The sequence below is a fragment of the Barbatula barbatula genome (genome assembly GCF_947034865.1).
Source record: "Barbatula barbatula genome assembly, chromosome: 21".
In the NCBI taxonomy this organism is placed as follows: Eukaryota; Metazoa; Chordata; class Actinopteri; order Cypriniformes; family Nemacheilidae; genus Barbatula; species Barbatula barbatula.
Window position 1 is genome coordinate 8,983,579 of NC_136784.1, and position 21,484 is coordinate 9,005,062.

At 37.2% G+C, this 21,484-nt stretch overlaps 1 protein-coding gene across 1 annotated transcript in view; it reads left to right on the top strand.

Moving 5' to 3' along the window:
• The window catches only part of calcr (calcitonin receptor), a 37,725-nt gene that overhangs the window by 9,419 nt on the left and 6,822 nt on the right, over positions 1 to 21,484 (top strand). The window contains exons 2-11 of the mRNA XM_079484126.1: positions 7,035 to 7,096; positions 9,399 to 9,561; positions 10,535 to 10,642; positions 11,240 to 11,343; positions 11,982 to 12,144; positions 12,264 to 12,374; positions 12,455 to 12,567; positions 13,979 to 14,070; positions 18,352 to 18,478; positions 20,543 to 20,696. Coding sequence (XP_079340252.1) covers positions 7,052 to 7,096; positions 9,399 to 9,561; positions 10,535 to 10,642; positions 11,240 to 11,343; positions 11,982 to 12,144; positions 12,264 to 12,374; positions 12,455 to 12,567; positions 13,979 to 14,070; positions 18,352 to 18,478; positions 20,543 to 20,696 — 1,180 coding nt within the window. The 5' untranslated portion in view covers positions 7,035 to 7,051. The remainder of the gene's footprint in view (positions 1 to 7,034; positions 7,097 to 9,398; positions 9,562 to 10,534; positions 10,643 to 11,239; positions 11,344 to 11,981; positions 12,145 to 12,263; positions 12,375 to 12,454; positions 12,568 to 13,978; positions 14,071 to 18,351; positions 18,479 to 20,542; positions 20,697 to 21,484) is intronic.

The following is a 21,484-nucleotide window of genomic DNA, read 5'->3' on the forward strand; positions in this document are numbered from 1 at the left end:
GTCCTGTGATATAGTTAATACTGTCCTTCTTACAAGAGTTGCTGGAAAAGGGCCGTTCCACTTCCACGATCAAGGTCTATGTGGCAGCCATTTCAGCTATTCATGTCCACATTGCGGGCAAAGGAGTGGGCAACAACGACTTGATCGTTCGTTTTTTGAAGGGCTCCAGGCGGCTACATCCCCCTCGCCCCCTCAACCCTTACTGTTCCCACATGGGCTCTGCCCATGGTCCTGAGCGATGTGAAGAGTTCTTCCTTCGAGCCTCTGCAATCTGTGGACCTCTGTTCCTTAAGGCTTAAAACTGCTAGCATCGGTAAAGCGTGTGGGCGACCTACAGGCACTCCCTGTGAGCCCCTCCTGTCTTAAATTTGGGCCTAACGACTCCAAGGCAGTCCTCAAACCAAGGCATGGCTATGTACCTAAGGTGCTCTCTACTCCTTTCAGAGCACAGCTCTCCGCGCTCACCTCCTCCGAACAGGACCCGGAACTGAACCTGCTCTGTCCAGTCAGAGCATTAAAAATATATGTTTAGCGTTCCGCCCCTTTCAAGCGTTTGGAACAGCTTTTTGTTTGCTTCGGTGACGCACCAGAGGGTCCCCGGTCTCGAAGCATAGACTGTCTAAATGGATAGTTGAGGCTATCGCACTGGCATATTCTTCTGTGGGCATTCAATGTCCCACGGGAATTAGAGCCCATTCTACTAGAGGTGTCACCTCTTCCTGGGCATGGTCTAGCGGTGTCTCCATAGCGGATATCTGTGCGGCAACCTGCTGGGCCTCGCCTTCCACATTTACCAGATTTGCAGGCACGGGTCCTTTCTATTTAAGATTAGGCTGCTGGACAGTGGTTTCTCCAAAACACACCAGCACCTAGAACACTGTTGAAAATTACAATGGTAGTCGAAAATGCCCCAAAAAATCTTCAAATCTTCAAAATCTCTTCTTTTGTGTTCATAAAAGTCTATAAAGCAAATTTTCTTATTATGGTAGTCTATCGTGGCCACGAACTGTTTGAACTGTAAAACTAGTGGGTTGAGTTTTCAACATCTCTAACAGATTTATGTAAGCCATGTCTTGACTAAATACCTTTATTTTTCCACAGGCACTTTGTGCAAGAGGCTGAGTATTGTATAGAGTCTTGATAATATTGCAAGAATTAGGGGCCTGTCCCTGTACAAAACATGAGATAATTTGTGTGTGCAGCTCATGACCTATACTGTAGGCTACTTCAAATACAGTACAAATCCATACTTTTATGAATGATTGAGAGGCATGTGGCCCAGAAGGCTATAAAGATTAGAAGTGGATCATCAGAACAGATCTATTTAATCATGGGTGTCCATGTACTACAAAAGGCATTTTAAGCAAAAGTCTCCACTCTCCATTTCCCTTCATTCTCTTTTGACTCTGTCAGTCATCTCACACCTGGCTGGTGACAGTAAGCTCCTGCTGTCAGGTTTATGTTATGAACAGCTGGAACACGTGTGGCATTTGGTCGGCTTTAGTCTAAATGGCTACGATGGATTTAGTGCTAATGCACCTCTTCACAGAGCTAACTGTAATATGGAGTGGATATACTGTATTATAGCTGCAGGGAAAAAAATTAAGGCATCATTTCAAAATTATTTTCAGTTTTTCTCAATTTACTATTGGTATTTGCTAAGATAAAATTATCCTTTTTGTGTCATTCTGTGAACTACTCACAATATTTCTCCAAAATTTCAAATAAGAACATTGTTTATATTTGCATTTACTTGAAAACAGGAGAAGCAGTTCAAAATAACAGAAAATTTAATTTTCTTAAACACTGCCAAGAAAACAAGTTCATATTCACATTTAGGCAATCGTAGCCTACTATTTGTTCTATAATTAGGTGATAACGTAGATTTTTAACACAGTGTTCATGTCTCGTCATGCTGTCAGTCTCACACATTGCATTTGGATGACTTTGTCACTCCTGGGGTTTGATTTTGTGACACTGGATTGGATGTATATATATTTATCAGGAGGTGCTGGCTGGGGTTGAACTTATGAGGAGGTGTATGGTTTTCCTACAGCGAAGTCACACACATCTGCAGCTTGGAGGTTAATCGGGTGGGCGCAAGGACTTGGCAGATTGTGTTTGATGGTAGAGGCTTTATCAGAATTGTCAGCAGCTCAACATACATGCGAATGCATCAACCTGGCTAGATAAAGAGATATAGTGTGCTGCATGCAGATGGAATATAAAGATGGAAAGGGACATTTTCTCAATGGCATTCCATCCTCAGGGAACGCTGAAGCCAAGGTCTTGAGAGACTATAGACATCTTATGGAATGCTCATCATCTGTCAGCACGTGACATTCAGTTGTCTCGCTTAGACAGGGTGTGAATTGGTGCGAACATTCATAATGAAAAAGTGCTTTGCTGGCTAGAATATAATGACATTATTATGTCTTCAAAACCACACTGGAAGAGATGTTTATGAGCTATAGGGTTGCCATTCAACTAAATTAAGAATTCCCTTTACCTTTTCAAAGTTAAATTGAATATTTTCTTATTAAATATATATTTGTATCTAATTTATTTTTATTTTCATCGGACGCATACACCTGGCCGGAAGTTAACTTCCTGCCTGTGTTTGGTTATAATATAAATCTTTATTTAACATCTAATTTATATGAATATTTTATTGTATAATAATTGTATTCAATTTAAATAAAACTACTATTGATTCTTTGCGAAGGTCTACTGGAAGTAAAAAATCTAAACATTACTGTGACGAGCAGGGTGGGAAGAGAGCCGTGAAGGGAAAAAGGCGCAAGGCCGATGACGCCAATGATAATGAGCGTCAGCTGGGCATGCACCGGTCTCGCATCTCTAACGGAGAAGCTTCGGAAGCATAAAAGCAGGAGTTACAAGTGTGAAAGGCGAGAGAGTACCAGGCCTGGACTTTGCGTTATGTTTCATTATCTTTGTGTGGCCGAAGGTCGACCGTGAGGGAGTTGACACCTGTAAATATGACACCCGTAAAAGCCAGCTAATGGCGTATTGCTGTACAGGGGTATCAGAATTAGCTTGAACCAGAATTCAATGCTACTCATACACCAGAACACCCTCAACTGGATGTCCTCATGTCATTTTGTAACAACCATGTGTCTTAGCAATACTTTAGAAGGTTTTTGACTTTTGACTCTGAGGTACTTAGGGATGTTCATTATTACAGAGAAAATAGTTGCAAGTCTGATGGCACAGGGAAGACACACCCTTTTGCCCGATGTTGCGCTTGAAAGCTTTGGCCCTTTGAAAACGCATTGTGAAGAATGTTGGCAGCGGAACAATGGCAGTACCCATTGACTTGCATTGGTTTTATATCCATACCGAAAGCCACGCCCATCTGGAAGTGGAAACAATCCAACCCTCTCCATTGACTTTCTATTGTGGGAAGCTGCCTCCTTCTCATTTCTGACTTATAACAACTAAAAATGTCTTAAGGTGCCACACAGTAAGGTGTACAGTAAGATAAAATCTCAGAACTACGTTTTTATAAGGTGTCGATCAAAAAGGACTAAAACGATCGAAAACTGCTAATTGTTATTAAAAATCAGCTAATATTAGCACTCACAAACATGATGTCACTGCATAGCTTTCTGCTTTATCCTCATTCTAACATGTTGCATACTGTCAAAATGCTAGAGCTCAGAGCTTAGCCTACAGAAATATAAAACATACACATTTGGATATTTGCCATACCAGAGACAAAATGTTTACTGCACATGTATCTTATACCGAGTGTTACTGAGTGTGTCAGGATGTCGCAATTTTCCCCTTTCTTCCTGCTGTAGTTGATACCAACTTTCTTCAAAATACCTTCTTTTGTGATCTGCAAAAGAAAGAAAGTCATAAAGGTTTGAAATGACAACATGGTTTGGATAGTGTAAGGATAATTTTTAATAAAGGGACACGTATCACTCTTACATACATGTAAAGGGATGTTCTAGTAATGCAGATACAAATGTGTCAGGGAGCCTTCTTATAGAAACAACAGCCTTACATTTTTTATTGAGTTTCTTTTGTTTTGTCACTTATAGAAATAGCAAAAGTTGAGCTTCAGTATCAGAGATTATGAAATGATGAGTAAGATTAAGCTGGTGTGGTTTGATTAATAAGTAATCATTCTGGATATAAACAAATTAATTGGTTATTTACCTCAATCAATCCTCATTCACTCGTCTGATGGAGTTGAAAATACCACATAGAAATTTGAATTCTGCTCTCAAGGATTAGTAGCTTGAGACTGAAAGTCATTTCTCAAACATTATTAACATGGAGAAGCTTTTATGAATAAACTGTACTTTGTTTTTAGTTTATCATTTATCAGATTCCTTACAGTAAAATTTGAGGCTGATGCTTAACATGGCATATTGGCTTACAAGATGTGCGTTACTGATGAAAAACTCCATTCATTCTTTCTCCCAGAGAAACCTGAATTACCTGGAATATGACCAGAGCATCTATGGATTAAAATCCAAACACAGTGGTCTATTTTAAGCCAACATTTTCTTTCTCATTTTAGCAAAGTTCCATGTAGACATGCAGGCATTTAAACAAACCTCCTCCACTCTGGGAAAAATCTATTCATAGACAGTCGTGCCAGTGCTCTGTGCTTCTGTCAAGAGCCTATATGGCTGGCATGCTAAACCAGGCTGTTTTTTCCCATCACTTCTACTTTCCAATCTGTTTCATTGGCCAGACCTGCCTGAAACGCCCCGTGAAACCACACCCCCACAAATATATGTCAGTTCCTGGTATTTGACAAAGACCGCGTTTTATAATCGTGTATACACATTGCATTACATTTAAAACAAACTTTAATATTCATTTAAGCCGTGTCATGTGACCCCTTTAAAAGCGTATTACTCTACCATTTACACTGAATACATTACAGAAAGCTTTTTCCGGTTTCTTCCTTCACACTGCCTGTGCAAGCATGCGATACAGCCTGTAGTCTTGATGCAGTTCTCTTTTTGTATTTTTGTTGCACATTTCATCAGTATAATATTTATAAAATATAATTGAATTTTAAATATATTAAAATTTGTAATATCTAAATATAATATAATTTTGAATCTGTCTGGTTTTATGCAACTTCCTCTTACAGTGACAGATAAAAACAATGTAAGTCTAAATCTGGGAAGTCTATACAGTAGCTTTACTTTGGGGATTCGGTTCCATTCTGTGTAGATGTATTCTTCATAGCTTATTTCCAATAACCATTTTTTAATGTACAGCCATTAATAATGGAACCAAATCTATACGGTAAATCAGAAATCACTTTATTTTCTCCATAGAGCTGTAAGTCTCTTACACAGCAGAAACACTGCAGTGTGAAACTGGCCTTATTGTTTCTATAATAATACTTTTAGGTTGAATTTGTCCTACTTGTAGGGAAAAACTGAGCAACGTTTTAGCCAAATATCCTTTCTGAATGTGATATGTGTAGTGACAGAACATCGTAAGATGCCTAAGGCAGTACATAAACTCTGTATCCCAATAAATCTACACTGAAACTACACACTCACCAGCGTAGCCTGTGGAGACTTGGCTGCTCCTAATCTGAGGTAATGGCAACACAGCTGCGTGGAGATTCGGTAGCTTTTCCTGGTCTCTGTCTATGGGAAGACACCCCACTGTGATCTGAAGAGAAGAGTTGAGAGAAAACATACCCGCAAGTAACCCAGTTATACAGTATAATAGCATTTGTGGAAGCAGATTTGCATGCCAAGAGAAAGAGTTGGGAGGAGAATGCTAATCGCAGTCTTAGCTATTAACCTGAAAAACATAACGTGCGCTGCACAGACAACAATATGATTAACATGTTTCTCCCTTTCTAGCCACCAAATGCAATTGTTTACAATTGAGAACCAGTTATAAAAAATTAAAAAAGTGTTGATACAGATATGTTTGTTGAACTGAATTCAATAGTAGGTCACGTCGAAGTATTTTATTTCTAATGAAATTAGAAAATGTATTTCTCAAACCGTATATGGGAGGAGCCTGATCATTCAGTCCTGTCAATCATTATTTCATTTTTACCCCCATTCCTCCTCCATACAGTGCCTCCCCATTGTAATTCACAACCAAAATAATTTACCATTATTTCTGGTAGGACAGTATAGACTAGTGAATTCATTAAAAGACCAGTTACAAGAAAGCCCGTCTAGGATTTTTGTGATAGATTCACCTCACTTCATTTGGCTCTCTGCCATATTAACAGGTTACAGCGTTGACACTGGGAGCGTGAGCCGCGCTCCAGAGGTATCAAATGTGCCATGAATGCTCCTCGCTCATGCTCCATTTCCTCAGTATGTGTGTTAAAGCTTCATGAGTTGGTTTACGATCATCTCACATCATGGTGCCCATACATCACAGGTGCCAAGAGGTGTTTATGCTCTGTGTGTTCTCTGTTGCATCTCAAGTGCCAATGGGAGCTACAGTAAATAAACAATTAGTCATGAGAATAGGATTACCCATGTACAGTATACGCCTTTACGCAACGAAAATATATTTTCCTATATATTAACTGTCAGTATATAAACTCATTTAATATATATTTTAAATGGTATAGAATAAAAATTGTTAATATAATAATACATTGAATAAGAGACAAGGACTTGCAGCTTTTTATATATTGAAAAATACAATAAAAAATATATGGAAAGTATTAATTAAAATATTGCATTATATTTTCCAGTATATATCCATATATATTTTTTTCTTAAGGTTGCTTGGTGGGGTAAATATACCAACACTGTAGATACTAAAACCATTTATTTGTAGAAGCTCGAGATTTTCTCTACAACATGGATGAACACGGTTTCTGAAAACAAGACTTTCGGCTTAATTTAAAACGCCTACACATTTAATTTCTCATCTATTAGACTTGCATGCAAAAAACAGACTGGCACAGAAAATAAATCTTTCAGAAGTTCTATATGGGTTTACTGTGTACCTGTGTTCAGTTTGTATAACATTGTTGCATTTTGTGTTTGCAGAAAAAAAGTCTGAGATCATGGGTTGCCAAGAGATCATATGGCTTTTGTTATCATTCATATCGGTGAGTATGAAAAGTAAAATCCCAATTGTTTGTTTGTTTAGCATAAAACACATTAATTTCACATACGCATTGTGAAATATATTCTACATAAATTTATAAGATGTAAACATCCTTCTGTGACAGTATAATATTGATTTCTTTAACACTGACTGAGTAATGTCAGAGATTAAAATTATAGTGAAGTGAATAGCTGAAATCTAACTTTGTTGTTTGTTATCTCAGAATTAGATTTTGAGCCTGGTTTTCAGAGTCTGGGTCATATATGGTTATATGTAGAATTTTAAACTCAAAACATGCCCAAGCTTTATTGTGCATCAACGTTTTTGGTAAATTGTGATTTAATGATTTCTCTCCTCATGACATCCCCTCCCCTCTCAAAGCTATCCACTAGTAAAAAACACATAAACTATAAACTATAAAGCATTCTGGGAACCAAAATTAGAAAAATAACAGAAAAAGGTTTATTAGGACTTCTGGTTCCCAGAAATGCCTTGCATATGAGGCTGTTATTTTATAGCTTCTTTCTGTAAAGATAAAGACTTGTTTATGTTTAATTTTCATTTATCTTTGAAAAAACTGTTGCCAACAAATTACATACATCTACAGTAAGTTACTGGCAACTAGCTGTATAACTACAGCAAAAACGTTTACAGTGTACCAATTGCTCCAGTTTGGTAATAATAAGCCGAGGTGACCTGAAAACCCAAAGGATTATATTTCAGCCATGAAACTGGCTCCTCCAAGTTCCATCAGTGGCGGTATAGTCAAAGCAGCTGACTCTGTCTCAATATGATAAAGCATGAGCATATGAAGCCCTCTGCATGTAGTACATTAGCTGTATCGTGGCAGCAAGACATGGTATAATAGCAAACAAGGAAATGCCACAATTTCTCAATTTTGTTAGAACATAACATCTTACATCTTTAACCTTGAGCTCTTTTCACATGAATGCATATAAACTTGACTGTGGAATAGTAATGAGCTTGCAGAATATCCCTTTGCATTTAAAAGTATAATGTGACAAGGCATTTAATTAAAATTCTGCATGGATCATGGGCATACTACATAACAGAAACCGAGGGCAACTTTATACCTGCACCAAAAGGTCAGGGTTTGCATTAATGGATCGAAACAGATCCGAAAACGTAGCCTGAATGATTATATAACAACATTAATTAGACCATGTCAAACACTTTATTCACTATGCAAACTCTATAAGCTTTAGGGATTTGATCTGTATTTGACATTCGCTTTCCGTTGAAGGACAAACGGTTTTCCAGACCGACTTGGGTGGTGGCCTGGTGGTCGTATGTATGACGTCATTTACTTCAATGTTTGGAGTGACATCATATGTACGGCTGCTAAACTGCTACATGGCACATCAGAAACCTCACAGATGTTTTTGCGGTTGTTAGATTCGTTATGCGCAAGGTAAGACAGACACCTAGCACAAAAGAGCCCACAGAAAGAGGTAAGAAGGTGGGCTAGATTGGGTCTGCCAAAGTTAAGCTCTCTGTACAAAGCCCTTAAACTCTTAGTTGTAAATGAATGTAGGATTCATTGCTGTGAGGTGTCTAAAAGTAGACAAATTATGAGATGACTCATAACAGCATGACAATGGATAGAATGCGCACAGAATTTTGATGTCAACCCATTCTTTCAGTACAAAGCTTTTACCCTGAACGTTTTTGTTAAGCTGCCTTTACTGAATATTATTTAACAATATGGATAAGAGCAGAAGTCTTTTTTTGACCAGTTCAATCTGCAGAAATAACACTTCACAATTGTGTTTTCAAATGTGTCCATGGAGTGTAAAAAAGCATGTCCTCGAGTTCACAGCAGTAGATGCATTTGAGGTCACAAGCAAATTGTTTTGATTCTATTTTATTTTAGCCAGGTTACGTTATGTCTCTTTTGTCTTGGGTTGGGGACATTTTAGGAATACACAGATGTGTACATTTTGGCCTATAACGATAACTTCATTCTTTAACGCTGTAAGCCGATAACTGATATACATTTTTTCAACTACAAGAAATTAATCATAATTTCTCAGCTTTAAAATATCATTGTGATTTTGTTACCGGGCTGATACCGATAACATTAAAAATGACCATTTATTGTTTCATTTATTGTTCGATACCGATATGGCCGATAATATGTTGCGCATCCCAATAAGTAATAATGAATTCATTGTTTTTTTAATGAATTTAAACACTCTTCCTGTCTTCCTGTTGGGCGTTTCCAACTCATGAATTAAAAGAGAACCAATCCTTTATTCTAAATCCTGAATCTCCTCTTGAAGAGTATAACAGTGGCTGGAGCAAAGGAGCTGAAAGCCGAACCTACCACAGACTTCTTACTCACCCCTCTCATGATGGCAGTGGAGGGAGAGAGACAGATCATGACTCAGTCTCAGTATAAATGCCTGGACCTTCTAAGCCAAGATGGACCCCATAATAAAACAGGTAGAGAAAACGAAGATGCCAATTACCTTCCAAGTAATGTTTGTCTGAATGACAGAAGATGGTGCTTTTAATCTTGGGATAATCTTGTTCAGTGTCAATGCGGTCTGTGGAACAGAGAGTGGGTGGATAGAACGCTTCCGGAAACAGATTATTGTAGCATCACTCTTTAAAGGCGATGTACTTATATGGATGTTAAAATATGTGCGGGGCAACTATAAGTAAACAATTCTGTTATAATTTTGCTACATTTTGTGGTGCATTCAGCATGTGGTGAAATTCAGGCAATGGTGTGAGTTTGGGGCGGGGCAACTTGTTTGGTCGATTGGCGGAGTGGAACCACATTATTTTGCTATTTAATTGGGTGGTGCTAGTGTTGCAGGAATAATATAATTCACCTTTAAATGTGACATTTTTAGTTCTGATAGTTAAAATATGTTTTTATAGTGCAATGAAGTAACTGATTCCCTATTATACTGTACATCTCATTTAAAATGTCAGACATTAATGAACTTTTTTTAAGGAACCAATTATTTCATTTCAATGACAGAAGATTGTGCTTTTAATCTTTTCATAAACTTATTGAATGGCACGGCTGTTACTGGAAACACTAGTGGAGAGCTTTTAAGATGATCTTGTTAAAAAAGGTTGAAAAACGTCCTCCAGCTTGGCCCATTTTGCACATGAAAAGAAAGTGCTTATCGTTGCACTTCTCAAAGTGAAAGGAAGAGGGATGTTGATAAAAGTTCGGCTTGTGATTTTTTTGCAAATCTTTTTCCAAATGATTTGCAGCAGTTTGGCCATTTTAGGAGTGTGGTTTCAAAAAAGTTTGTGTTTCATTGGGTAGGAAGTTCTGCATTCTGAAAGTTACAGTATGTTTTATGAGTACAAAGAACTCTTTTTTTGATCTTACAAGATCAAGAAACTGTGATTTATCATGATGTGTGCTCTTTAAAATGTCTCTTTAATTTTGTAGGTTTCTCCTGTAACAGATTTTGGGATGGCTTGCTTTGTTGGGACGAAACCCCAGCTGGAACCTATATCTCTCAGAGCTGTCCAGACTACCCCAGCTTTGACCCCTTGGGTAAGACACAATCACATCTGGATTGTCAATCTGAGTATCTGAGCTCTTCGGACGCCGCAAATCACTGTCGATTCTACAGCAGGCCTGACATCTGTTACATGTCTTTGGTGTGCTCCAGAGAAAGATTCCAGAGCACAGACAGCGCGCAATCATAAATATAATTGAAGCAGAGGTGATAATGACACTTTCTTTAAGTGCTTGGAAAGGTTCAGATGAACTTTTCTTCTGAGCCTTAGAAAATGTATTACCTGATGGAAAAGAATTGTTCTGAAGGGAAAAATATCTCTTGTGCAGTATACAAAGTAAATCATTTCATGTAAAATATTGCTCAGTATTGATGAGAATATTTTTTTCGGATGATAAATAGCGTAAAGAAACTTAATAAAGAAATCATTTGCACACCATGTTTCAAACATACTGACAAAAAAGAAGATAATTTGAGAAACGTCTCAGTGGTTTTGCGTTCATACATTGGAAGTCAATGGAAGATAACGTTGTTTTGTTACCGATGTACAGGTTTGATAAATAAAAAGAATTTCCTTTTTTGTTAAATTATCAAGCTCACAAAACTAAACCAGACTTTCTCTTTCTCTACAGAAAAAGTAACCAAATACTGCGATGAATCTGGCAGTTGGGTACACGGTTCTTCCGTCAATAAAACCTGGTCCCACTGTCTAACATTCTCAAAGGACAAAGTAAAGGTAAAATCTAATGACAAGAACCAACTGTGGGATTAAGCACAGCAATAGCACAAATGTTACAGTATGTGCATTTGTTTGGTCATAGCAACCATTATGGTCATAATATTTTTGCATATGACTTTTTATCAAATTGCGTTCACTCATTGTTACGATTATGTCATAAGTTTACCTTTCATCTCCAAATGTTACAGACGCATTGACAAATTATGAAAATATTAAATGGAAGACAATTTAGTTTAAGCCAAATAATCTAAATAGACCCTGCTTATTATTTAGGCCAAATTATTAAAAGACAAAACAACAAAATGTGAGATTTTTTTATACTTTCAGTTTCCATCCACATGGTTGCAATAACAATAACAATAACAATGTTTTGTTTCAGAATGCCAAAGTATTGTACACCTCAAAACTTGAGTGCAAAGTTGAACTTTTTAGACGCTCCCCAATCAGAGTGCTAAATTAAACCGTGTGGTTCCATGCGCTGCCATTGAAGAAACACAGATAGCAAAATAAGAAAACTAACCGATTCAACTGCTTCCCCCGTTCCTTCAGTGCTTGACCCCTAATTATATATTTGGCCCATGTTAAATCAACAGACATTTCATTCACATTCACAAAATGAATGCTTTTCTCTGCAGACACTGCCAGTTCATGGATTTTTAGAGACAGAGATGGATCCCACAGCCGAGAGTCAGGTCAGCCCTGTTGTGACTCAGAAAGCAGAGGAGAGGAAGAAGATCATCGATGGTCAATATAAATGCTTTGAGAAAATGAACAGAGACCTGCCATATAACAAATCAGGTTTGAAAACACAGCCACTGAAGAGGCTTTAGATTGAATCATCAGACGCTCGCAGCTCAAAGTGCAGAGAGCAATTGCACGCCAGAATTGGCTCTGATTGTTTGTGTGCCGGTCTTTAGGTCTGTATTGCAACAGGACTTGGGACGGCTGGTTATGCTGGGATGACACTCCGGCAGGGACGTACACATCGCAGAACTGTCCTAATTACTTTGTTGACTTCGACTCCACTGGTACAATTAGTTATTTATCTATTATTATTATATAATCATTATTTTTTAATTTGTAAATGCACATCCTTTGTCTTATTTAGAGAAGGTCACTAAATATTGCGATGAGACTGGAAACTGGTTCAGGCATCCTGAGACGAACAGGACCTGGTCTAACTACACCCTGTGCATTGCACACACGAAAGACAAACTAAAGGTAAGAGGTCCGGTCATCCTTCATTTCTGCATCTCTCATACAAGAACGTTTTTTAATGTTTTACATTTTTCTGAATTAGATATGAAATGCTATCAAGCGTTATTAAAAGAAACTCCTTCAGAGGTGTTTGTGTGAAAACCATGCGGTGTAAATACAACTCATACATTTGTTATTCAGCTGTTGTTTTTCGGAACGAAAAGCTGAATTTCAAAATGTCAGATGCAGTCAAGGAGACTTTTCTAATTGTCTATATTAATATTAGACAATATTCATATTAATATTGCAAAAGAAAACAAACCTGCGGTTGTAATTATAAGCGTATAAAAATTTGGACAAATATATGACATGCTTGAAGCTGTGATCATGTTTTAAACGTAATGCACGATACATACAGCTAACTCTGAGTGCCCCCTAGACTGGTGGACAGCTGTTCAGGAAGTTTCAGTTTCTTTTAGTTTAAGTAGCAGTGAAGGAGAACGACTACACAAGTTCAAGGATTAACCAAACAGCTTCTGTAGAAGATGGGTTGCACTGTAAATTATTCATAACGGCGACTGTGCTATACAACTACTGCTACAACTACTCAGCGGGAGAGCAAGAGAGAGAGATAAATCTAAACAAATAAAAAGAAAATGTCAGCCCAGACAGACTTAAATTAAATCTATACACCTCCCATGAAAGCAGATGGATTTGAATGGAGTTCATATAAAAGGCATAACAAATTGAGATGTGCACTTTCAAGGTAACCTTTTAAGTGTCCTTACTACTATAGATGACATCCTTTTAACATGAAACGTACCTTTCACTATCACACATTAAATAAATGTTTTATATAAAGGCCCATTAAAACCAAGCCTTTAGCTAGGAAGGTATTTATGCAGTGCATTATTAAAAGTTAAAATGTTTAGTGAACTTTCGGCTTATGAACAGATTTTTGATTTAGTAAATGGACCAAAAATGCTGATGAGTCATCAAGCACTACATAGCATTAGTCCAATCAAATCGTCTCTAGAATGCACCTGCGACCAACTAGCAATTCACGTGATTTAAAATGTGATGAGCCCTTTAATACGCCCACTTTAAGGGGACAATTCACCAAAAAAGTTCTGTCTTTATTTATTCACCTTCATGTCTTTTCGAGACCTGTATGACTCTTTTTTTCTGTGGAATACAAAAGAAGATATTTTGAGAAATGTCTCTGTGTTTTGTGCATCCATACAATGGAAGTAAATGGGGTCCAATGTTGTTTGGTTACCAACGTTCTTAAAAATATATTTTTTGTGTTTTGTAGAAGAATGAAAGTCATACAGGTTTGTAATGATTATTAGAGTAAGTTTTTGGATCAACTCGCCATTTTATTAGTGAATTCTTGCAGATTGATATTATACAGTATTTATTCGTCTAATTTCAGATGGCGTATATTTTGTATTACATGGCAATAGTGGGTCACGCTCTGTCCATCGTATCTCTCCTCATCTCTCTGGCCATATTCTTCTATTTCAGGTGAGTGTGACACTGTTCACCTAAATATAAAAACACGGTTTGAAGAAGACCAGAAGTCTCTGCTGCATAGCTGCTGTTGCTTCAGAAAGATCAATAAAGCTCAATGATGGGCCGCTCTGTTGTTTACTTTGTTTTTGTCAAGTCTGTCTGTCGTCTGCTCTCGAGCAGTTTGTCATTTGTCAGAGCTGTTCACGGTGATGCTGGAGAGGTAGATTGCTCTTCTGGCAACTGAGATTTATTTAATTGACAGAGTCCTCGTTTAAGATTCTCAAAGAAAGATTTACCAAGAGGCTCTCGCTTACCCCATTCATCACAGCAGCCAATTCAAACCAAATAGAAAAGATGGAACGTCAGTGCCTGTGGCATGCCACCACCGGCATGGCCCCATAGAAATGCAATCTGCACCCTGGAGTTCAATTTGTTTACCTCTGAATTATATACAACTCTAGATCAGGTGATTATTTTTCCTATTGGAAGAGTTGCCTTTTTATGTCTTATTGATGGATTGCAATATATTGTGCACAGTGCTTTGGAAATGCATTAAAAACCTAAATCAACCCTCATTGAATTGAAAAGCAAAGTATTGAGGCTTTAACACAATCTCATTGCAATTCACAATTTTACTGTATTTTTTACAAAAAGGTGCTACAAAAGCTTCTTCAGAGCGATCCCTTAGAAGAATCATTTTCTTCAACAAATCTTTCCTAATTTTTCATTATTTAAATAATATTTTTCCACCAGGAAGGTTACAAGGATATTTAAGGTTCTTTATGGAACCATTCAGCCAATTTTTTTATTTTATTGCATCGTAAGGCACATTTTTCAAAGAGTGTACGTACTGTAGCTAATTCATATGAATTTTTACAATCCCATTCGCAAGTGTTATTACAATCTGCTTTCGTACCATTGAAATTATTCTTTTTGGTAATAGTTGTACTTTTGTACGATTCACATCATATAAATTTATATGAAATCATAATCTTGTAAATTAGTTAGATTTTCAGTTTCTGACTACGTTAGAAAGCTCTGCGTTAAAGGTGTTGTGAATGTTCAGGTTGGGAATCTGAGGCCACGTTTATCCGATGAAAAACTGAAAAAGAAAAAGTTTCCCTTACACATGACAGAGTTATAAAATCGGTCTGCATTTACACGCATCCAGGAAAACAGATAAAAACGCTGTAGTATGCATGCCAGGCCAGTGGAGGGCGATCTTGTTGTGTTAAGAAACAGGGCGTGCCTCGGCACATACAAATGCAAGGTTATGAGCCAAAATCGCTTTTCAACACCTTTGGTCGACGTATATGTGTGTTTAAAGTCTGGCGATGTTAATAACATGTCTCTGCTAGTCCTACTACTAGATCCACATTTTGCTGAGGAAACGTTAATACATAGTCGAGCAGCTCACAGCACGGGAAGCCGCCATATTGTTTTGGCCATACTGGCACGGCTGTGCGCGTAATACGCATGTGCGTGACGTCATCGTCTTCAGAAAATTCTATCTTGCAGTTAACATGGAAACGAAAGCGGCAGTGTCTTCAAAAAGATTTGACCCGTTCTCAAAAGTTCAAGTTTTCAGTCCCCTAAAATGCCGTTTCCATGTAACGGACAGCCAAAAACGCTTAAATTGTTTTGAGCTTTCACTTGAAAACGGTCTTGTGTAAACGGCTCCTGAAGGATCACAATTTAAAGACGATACTAAACGCCATTAGCAAAACCTAAAATACTTATTTCAAAACCATTATTTACAGGTTATGCCTGTTGTTGGAATAAATATTTTATAGGTTTAGTTTACTTTAAGCTGAAGTCATTAAAATAAGTTGGTCTTTGAAATAAAAACATCAATTCAATTTCACTACTGCATTTCAAAAGTCAGCCAAATGAGAGCAAGATGATGGAATGTTTTATTTGAGTGATGTCTCTGTGAATAACATTAACAAATGAACTTTTAACAAGTAACAAATGTTTCAACTCCCACTCGCTGGCTGAATATCCCGATTGTTTGGCAATGACGTAAAAAAATTGTTCTCATCATTGTGCTTTATTAAGTGCAAATCCTCACCGTCCATTAGTTTAAAAAGCCCATAGCCAAACGATAAACCAGTAGGGTTTGTCGGGTTTTGTATAATTTCATGCTGATCTGGTTTCCCTCCTCCGTAGCCGCGATAGTAAAGTTAATTTCAAGGGTAGTTAAACGTGGAGGCCAAAAACAGAGCTAGCCCACCCCATAAGCTTTAGGCATAATGATATTAAGTGTGCATGTTGTATGCAGTGAGTAAGCGTACAATCTCACTGCGTCTGTTTGAAGCATGCTTGCTTAAAGTACACTATTAACCGGTAATTGAAAGGTTGAGAGGAAACGCATCCATTAAGAGTGCATCACAAACATATTATGATTATGACCTCATTTTAACATAAGGACCCCAAAATGATAAACACCTTTGTTGTCAGAAGTAATGACAGACTGCTATTAGAATATTCTGGACACCAGTGAAAAGAGAATTTTTTGTTACTGCAGCATACACCTGTCAGGGATTGCCTTATATGTTCTGACCAACTTTTGCAAGCTGTGGAAACTTATTTAGAACGGTTCTTGCATTCACAAATGTTAATGTTAATGACGCGAGTAACATGAATTCGTTTCAATTTCTGAAAGCGTGACATAGCAACGCTTATTTTTATGATACCATTGCAATATTCACAGTTCGATCCCCCGAGATGTCAAAGTCTTAATGTTGTTTTATTGGGTCCAGATGTGGTGTTCAACGAGGTACGTGACAGTATACAGCTGCACTAAGCTTTTATTTATGCCCACCCGGATAATGCCAGAAATGTTTGGTTAGAATATGGGAAATAGCTTTGGAAAATGAGCTCAGCTTTTACTCCAGTCCCTCCAGTGCTCCAGGAACAGCTTTGTACTCTAGCAGGTCTCTGCTGCCAATTTTTGGTTCAATCGAGTAAGATCATGTGAGTGGCAGGAGCGTCTTAATTGGGTGATGCCGTGGGACTTTGAGGGCATTGTGCAAGAATATTTTATCATTATCTTTGGTGATTGCAAAATACAGACGATCTTGTCCAGCTGCCCGTTGCTGACAGGACAATCTGTTGCAGGTGTGAGGTTGTTTTACGCCCTGAATTTGCTTTAAAGTGTTTTACAATGCCTCCTGACGTACAACAGAAGAGCATTTACCTCTCAAATACTTTTCTTTTAAGCAGTTTCTTCTCATTTCACCTAGGAAATGTTGGCTTTATTTAGTTGTTTTTTTAATGTAGAATTTCTGTTGTTTATTTCGATTTTCTACAATACATATTAATAGAAAACATAGGGCTGTCAAACTATTGATAGCAATTAATCACACCCAGAATAAAAGTTTGTGTTTGCACAATATTTGTCTGTGTGCTGTGCATGTTAATTTTGTTTTTATAAACACATACACTTACATGTTAATACATTTCGGAAATATTTCCATGTATTTATTTACAGTTGCCAAAAAATTATTTTAAATATTAAAATTTTTAATTATACATAAAGTTTATACACTTTAATATTTTGTTTTCTTAAATAAATCCCTGTATTAGTATGTTCTTATAAATACAACAAAAAATATGCGCAGTACATAGACATATATTATGTTAACCAAAACTACTTTCTGGATGCAATTAATCACGATTCATTTTCATTTGACATCACTAGAATATATTTGTATTCATGTTGTCCGACCCTTACTATATAGTATTATTTTGCACTATTATTAAAGTTCATAAACTTAGCTTTGAAACATGCCTTACATATGGACTGCTGATTTGATATAAACCCATGTGAAGAGATACATAAAATACCCTTCATTTTTATGTTTCAAACAGAGATGGCAATACAGAGTCAAACCTATAGATTGTTACTTTCATTTTTTTGTGCCCAAGCTTTAAAAATGTAGTTTGAGATAATTCGACAGGATAAATCATTTAAGGGTTCAAGGTATCACAGTTCTTTTAAACCAACACAGACAATGACGTAAAACCTGATCTATGGATTCTCTTTTATCTTACAGATATGTAAACATCTCAAAGACTTCTTTAAATGTCTGAAAGTCTAAAAAGATACATTTATTTGTCATTATATGGATCCTGCAGGCAACAAAAACAGTTGCTGCTTCCAGACTTAGAAATTGTTTGTTGTCACAAACCCGTCTTGAAATTACCTGTCAAACATAATTACTCTGTGAAACTCAGCAAAATTGCTTTTGTCATAAATGATCTGTGATTCTTTTTATATATCTCATGTAGGAGTCTGAGCTGTCAGAGAATCACACTTCACAAGAATTTGTTCTTCTCATACGTGCTCAACTCGGCCTTCACCATCATCAACCTCATAACTGTGGTCAACAACCCCAAAGTGGTGCAGAGGAGTCCGGTTAGTAAATCTCACCTCCACAACACAACACAGCATCACTTTCAATTCCAGCTCTTTTTGACAATTATGTGGGGAAAAGTATTCTTAAATTTGCGTTAAGTTCATGCGCTAGATCTGGCTTGTGTAAGATACAACGTATACACGTCAAAGACATTTTTTGTATTTCAAGATTTTCGCCTCTACTATGATCTTTTCAGGTTTTGCTCTCTATGGAAGAAAGCATAAATCTTCTACACAGGAATGTACCAGATGATCTAAGAGCAGTTTTTTGCAGTATTCAGACAGCTTTGTTAAAACCACTATGGACGTTGCACGGATGCAAGAGACTGTAATTATAAGAAAAATGGTCATAGAAGTGAGTCAGACTCATAAATGAGTATTCACCCTGCTCTCTTTGGTTTGCGCTAGCTTGTCTGTTGTGTAGAGGATTGGATGAGATGCAAATTTTGAAGTTTCTAAAGAAGTGCAGTGCAGTGGGAATGTACTCTTAGACTTTGATAACAACGATTGGTCATACTCTCATATTGGTTTATGTTTGAGAAAAGCATTATCACACTAGGCTCCTGCACTGAAAAACCAGACATTCATTTCGTCTGTCAAAGTAAAGAGGTGTATGAGAAGATAAGTACCATCCAAATTGATGGCGTCTCAAAACGTTGCCTGTTTTGTGGAGGCGCTGCTTTACAGAAATGCACATTCTTTTGGGGCCGTCGGGCAGGTGCGTTCACTCAACGTTTAATTTACGATATCCTTTCAGCAGGAGAAAATGTTCCCTCCATTTTTCCTTTTAGTTCCTGGTGAGTCAAGCCTAAGCAGTCAGTACAGAATGCATTCCCAGGTTTGAGGAGAAGCGGTTACAGACGGGGCAGATTGGTTTTGTTTTACAAGAATGACGTGACACTTCAAGGTCGTCTAATTCAAATTGAAGGAGTCTGTGACATTTGTGGGATGCTTGCGTGTGGAGAATAACGTGTTTGTGGATGTGGTGCCGATTGCGTGGTTGAGCAGACAGAAGAGCATAGGGCTATGGACATATGGTAGAAAGTTCATCAAAATGACTGATGGGTTGTTGGGTGGGGTGATTCAGGGCTCAGCGAATTGAGATTATAACTTTTGCCAACGTTTTCTTCTTATTAAATCCGCACACATGTTCTTACAGAGGAGCCAGACGGTTCAAGCTTTACAGGGAAGAATATCTGGGCCATGATAAAAAGCATTTTCTACCTTAAGTGATTTTCGCGGTTAAACCTAGAGACTTTATATATATATATATATATATATATATATATATACAGCTGTGGATAAAAAATATGGTTTCTATTTGCCTTTATTTGTTGACAATTATGGAGAAACATGTGAAAATAACAGAAAAGATTTTCAGACATCAAATACTGCTAAGAAAAACAAATTCATATTCACTTTTAAACAATACAACAATAACATTAATTCGTGCATTTATGAAAGGTAAAAAATAAATGGATACCCGGATTCTTTTCACATGTTCCTATCATTCTGTCAGTCTTTCAAATTGCTGTTGGATGACTTTCTGAGGTTTGATGTTGTTGAGATTCAACAAACGCTGGACTGAAATCAAATGGCCACAATGTCTAGAATTACTAATCTAAAATGAAAAATTTGGAATGGTCTCTTTTTTTTAACACCTTTATATCTAATATCTGTGATAAAATATTTAACTTAAACTCAGTATAAAATCTTAAAGTATAATGTGCTACAGCAGTTTTTACATGCACATCATTGGGGTGTCTCTGGGAGCCCCACAATTTTAAATTAAATAAACCACATCAATAAATTCTGATACTATTTTGAAGTTGATTCAAAGTGAAATCTGGTTTGCAGGCAAAACCAAAAGAAAACCACTGCAGTAGTTCATATATAAAGCAAATGGACATTTATCAAGATGTCTTAAAAAATGTCCTTAAGCAACACAAAGCCAGTATATAATGAAGCCTGCTAGATGACATATTGCCTGAATTGCTTATTGCAGTCAGTGTAAAAAACATCCATCTTATTCTCTCGTTTTTTTCTCATTCTTCCCCTTTGCAGATTGGCTGCAAGGTGCTGCATTTCTTCCACATGTACATGCTGGGCTGTAACTATTTCTGGATGCTGTGTGAAGGGATTTACCTGCACACTCTTATCGTGGTGGCCGTGTTTGCAGAGGAACAGCATCTGCACTGGTATTATCTTCTGGGCTGGGGTGAGTTTCCATCAGCTCTACTCTTCCTCTTTATCTGAAAAGCAGCTCTCAGTTTACCCATCTGTCCCAAGCTCAAAGTTGTAAATATGGACGGCCTCCCTGTTAGCACAGTGTATCGCTACCTGTTTACATGGCAGCTGTTTCATCACCTTTTGCTCCATAATTTATTGACAGGATTTGCTTGGGGTCATGTCCTTCTGCTCTATAAACTGAGAACATTGTTAACTGCATAAACACTTGTTTCAGGAGTCAAACCATGCGATTCAAATTTGACACAATGTGTAGTTCATGTGTGTATTCCTCATGTTGGTGTACAGCAGGACATTCACAGAAAATGTGTGCTAACGGGCCAATACAATATTTCTTTTTATTGGATATATAGATGAAGCAGTGTCTGTGAAAATAAAGACACAAATGCACATTGCGAAAAAGTGAAACATTTGCCCAAAAGCCCCTGAGCATGTTGTAGTAGGAGCAATATGTTTTTTTTGTGTGTAACGTTTAAATACTAATTCGAAATAACCCCTTTAGCGAAGGGTTTAGCTTTACCTTTTATTCGAGTCATTCCTGGTATTTATACATTTATGAAATTTCATTTTTTTATAAAACCTCATCCTGTTTTCTGTATGTAGTATCCAAATGCTGCCAATCTATTTCTAGCAGCAACAAAAAAACAAAAAAATGTTGCAGTACAGACATTTTCCACCTCTGCTGTAATTTTACTTTCCTTTCACTTTAGACCCTTCATGCATATATTCATGACAAACTCAGAACATTTTTGTGTTTAA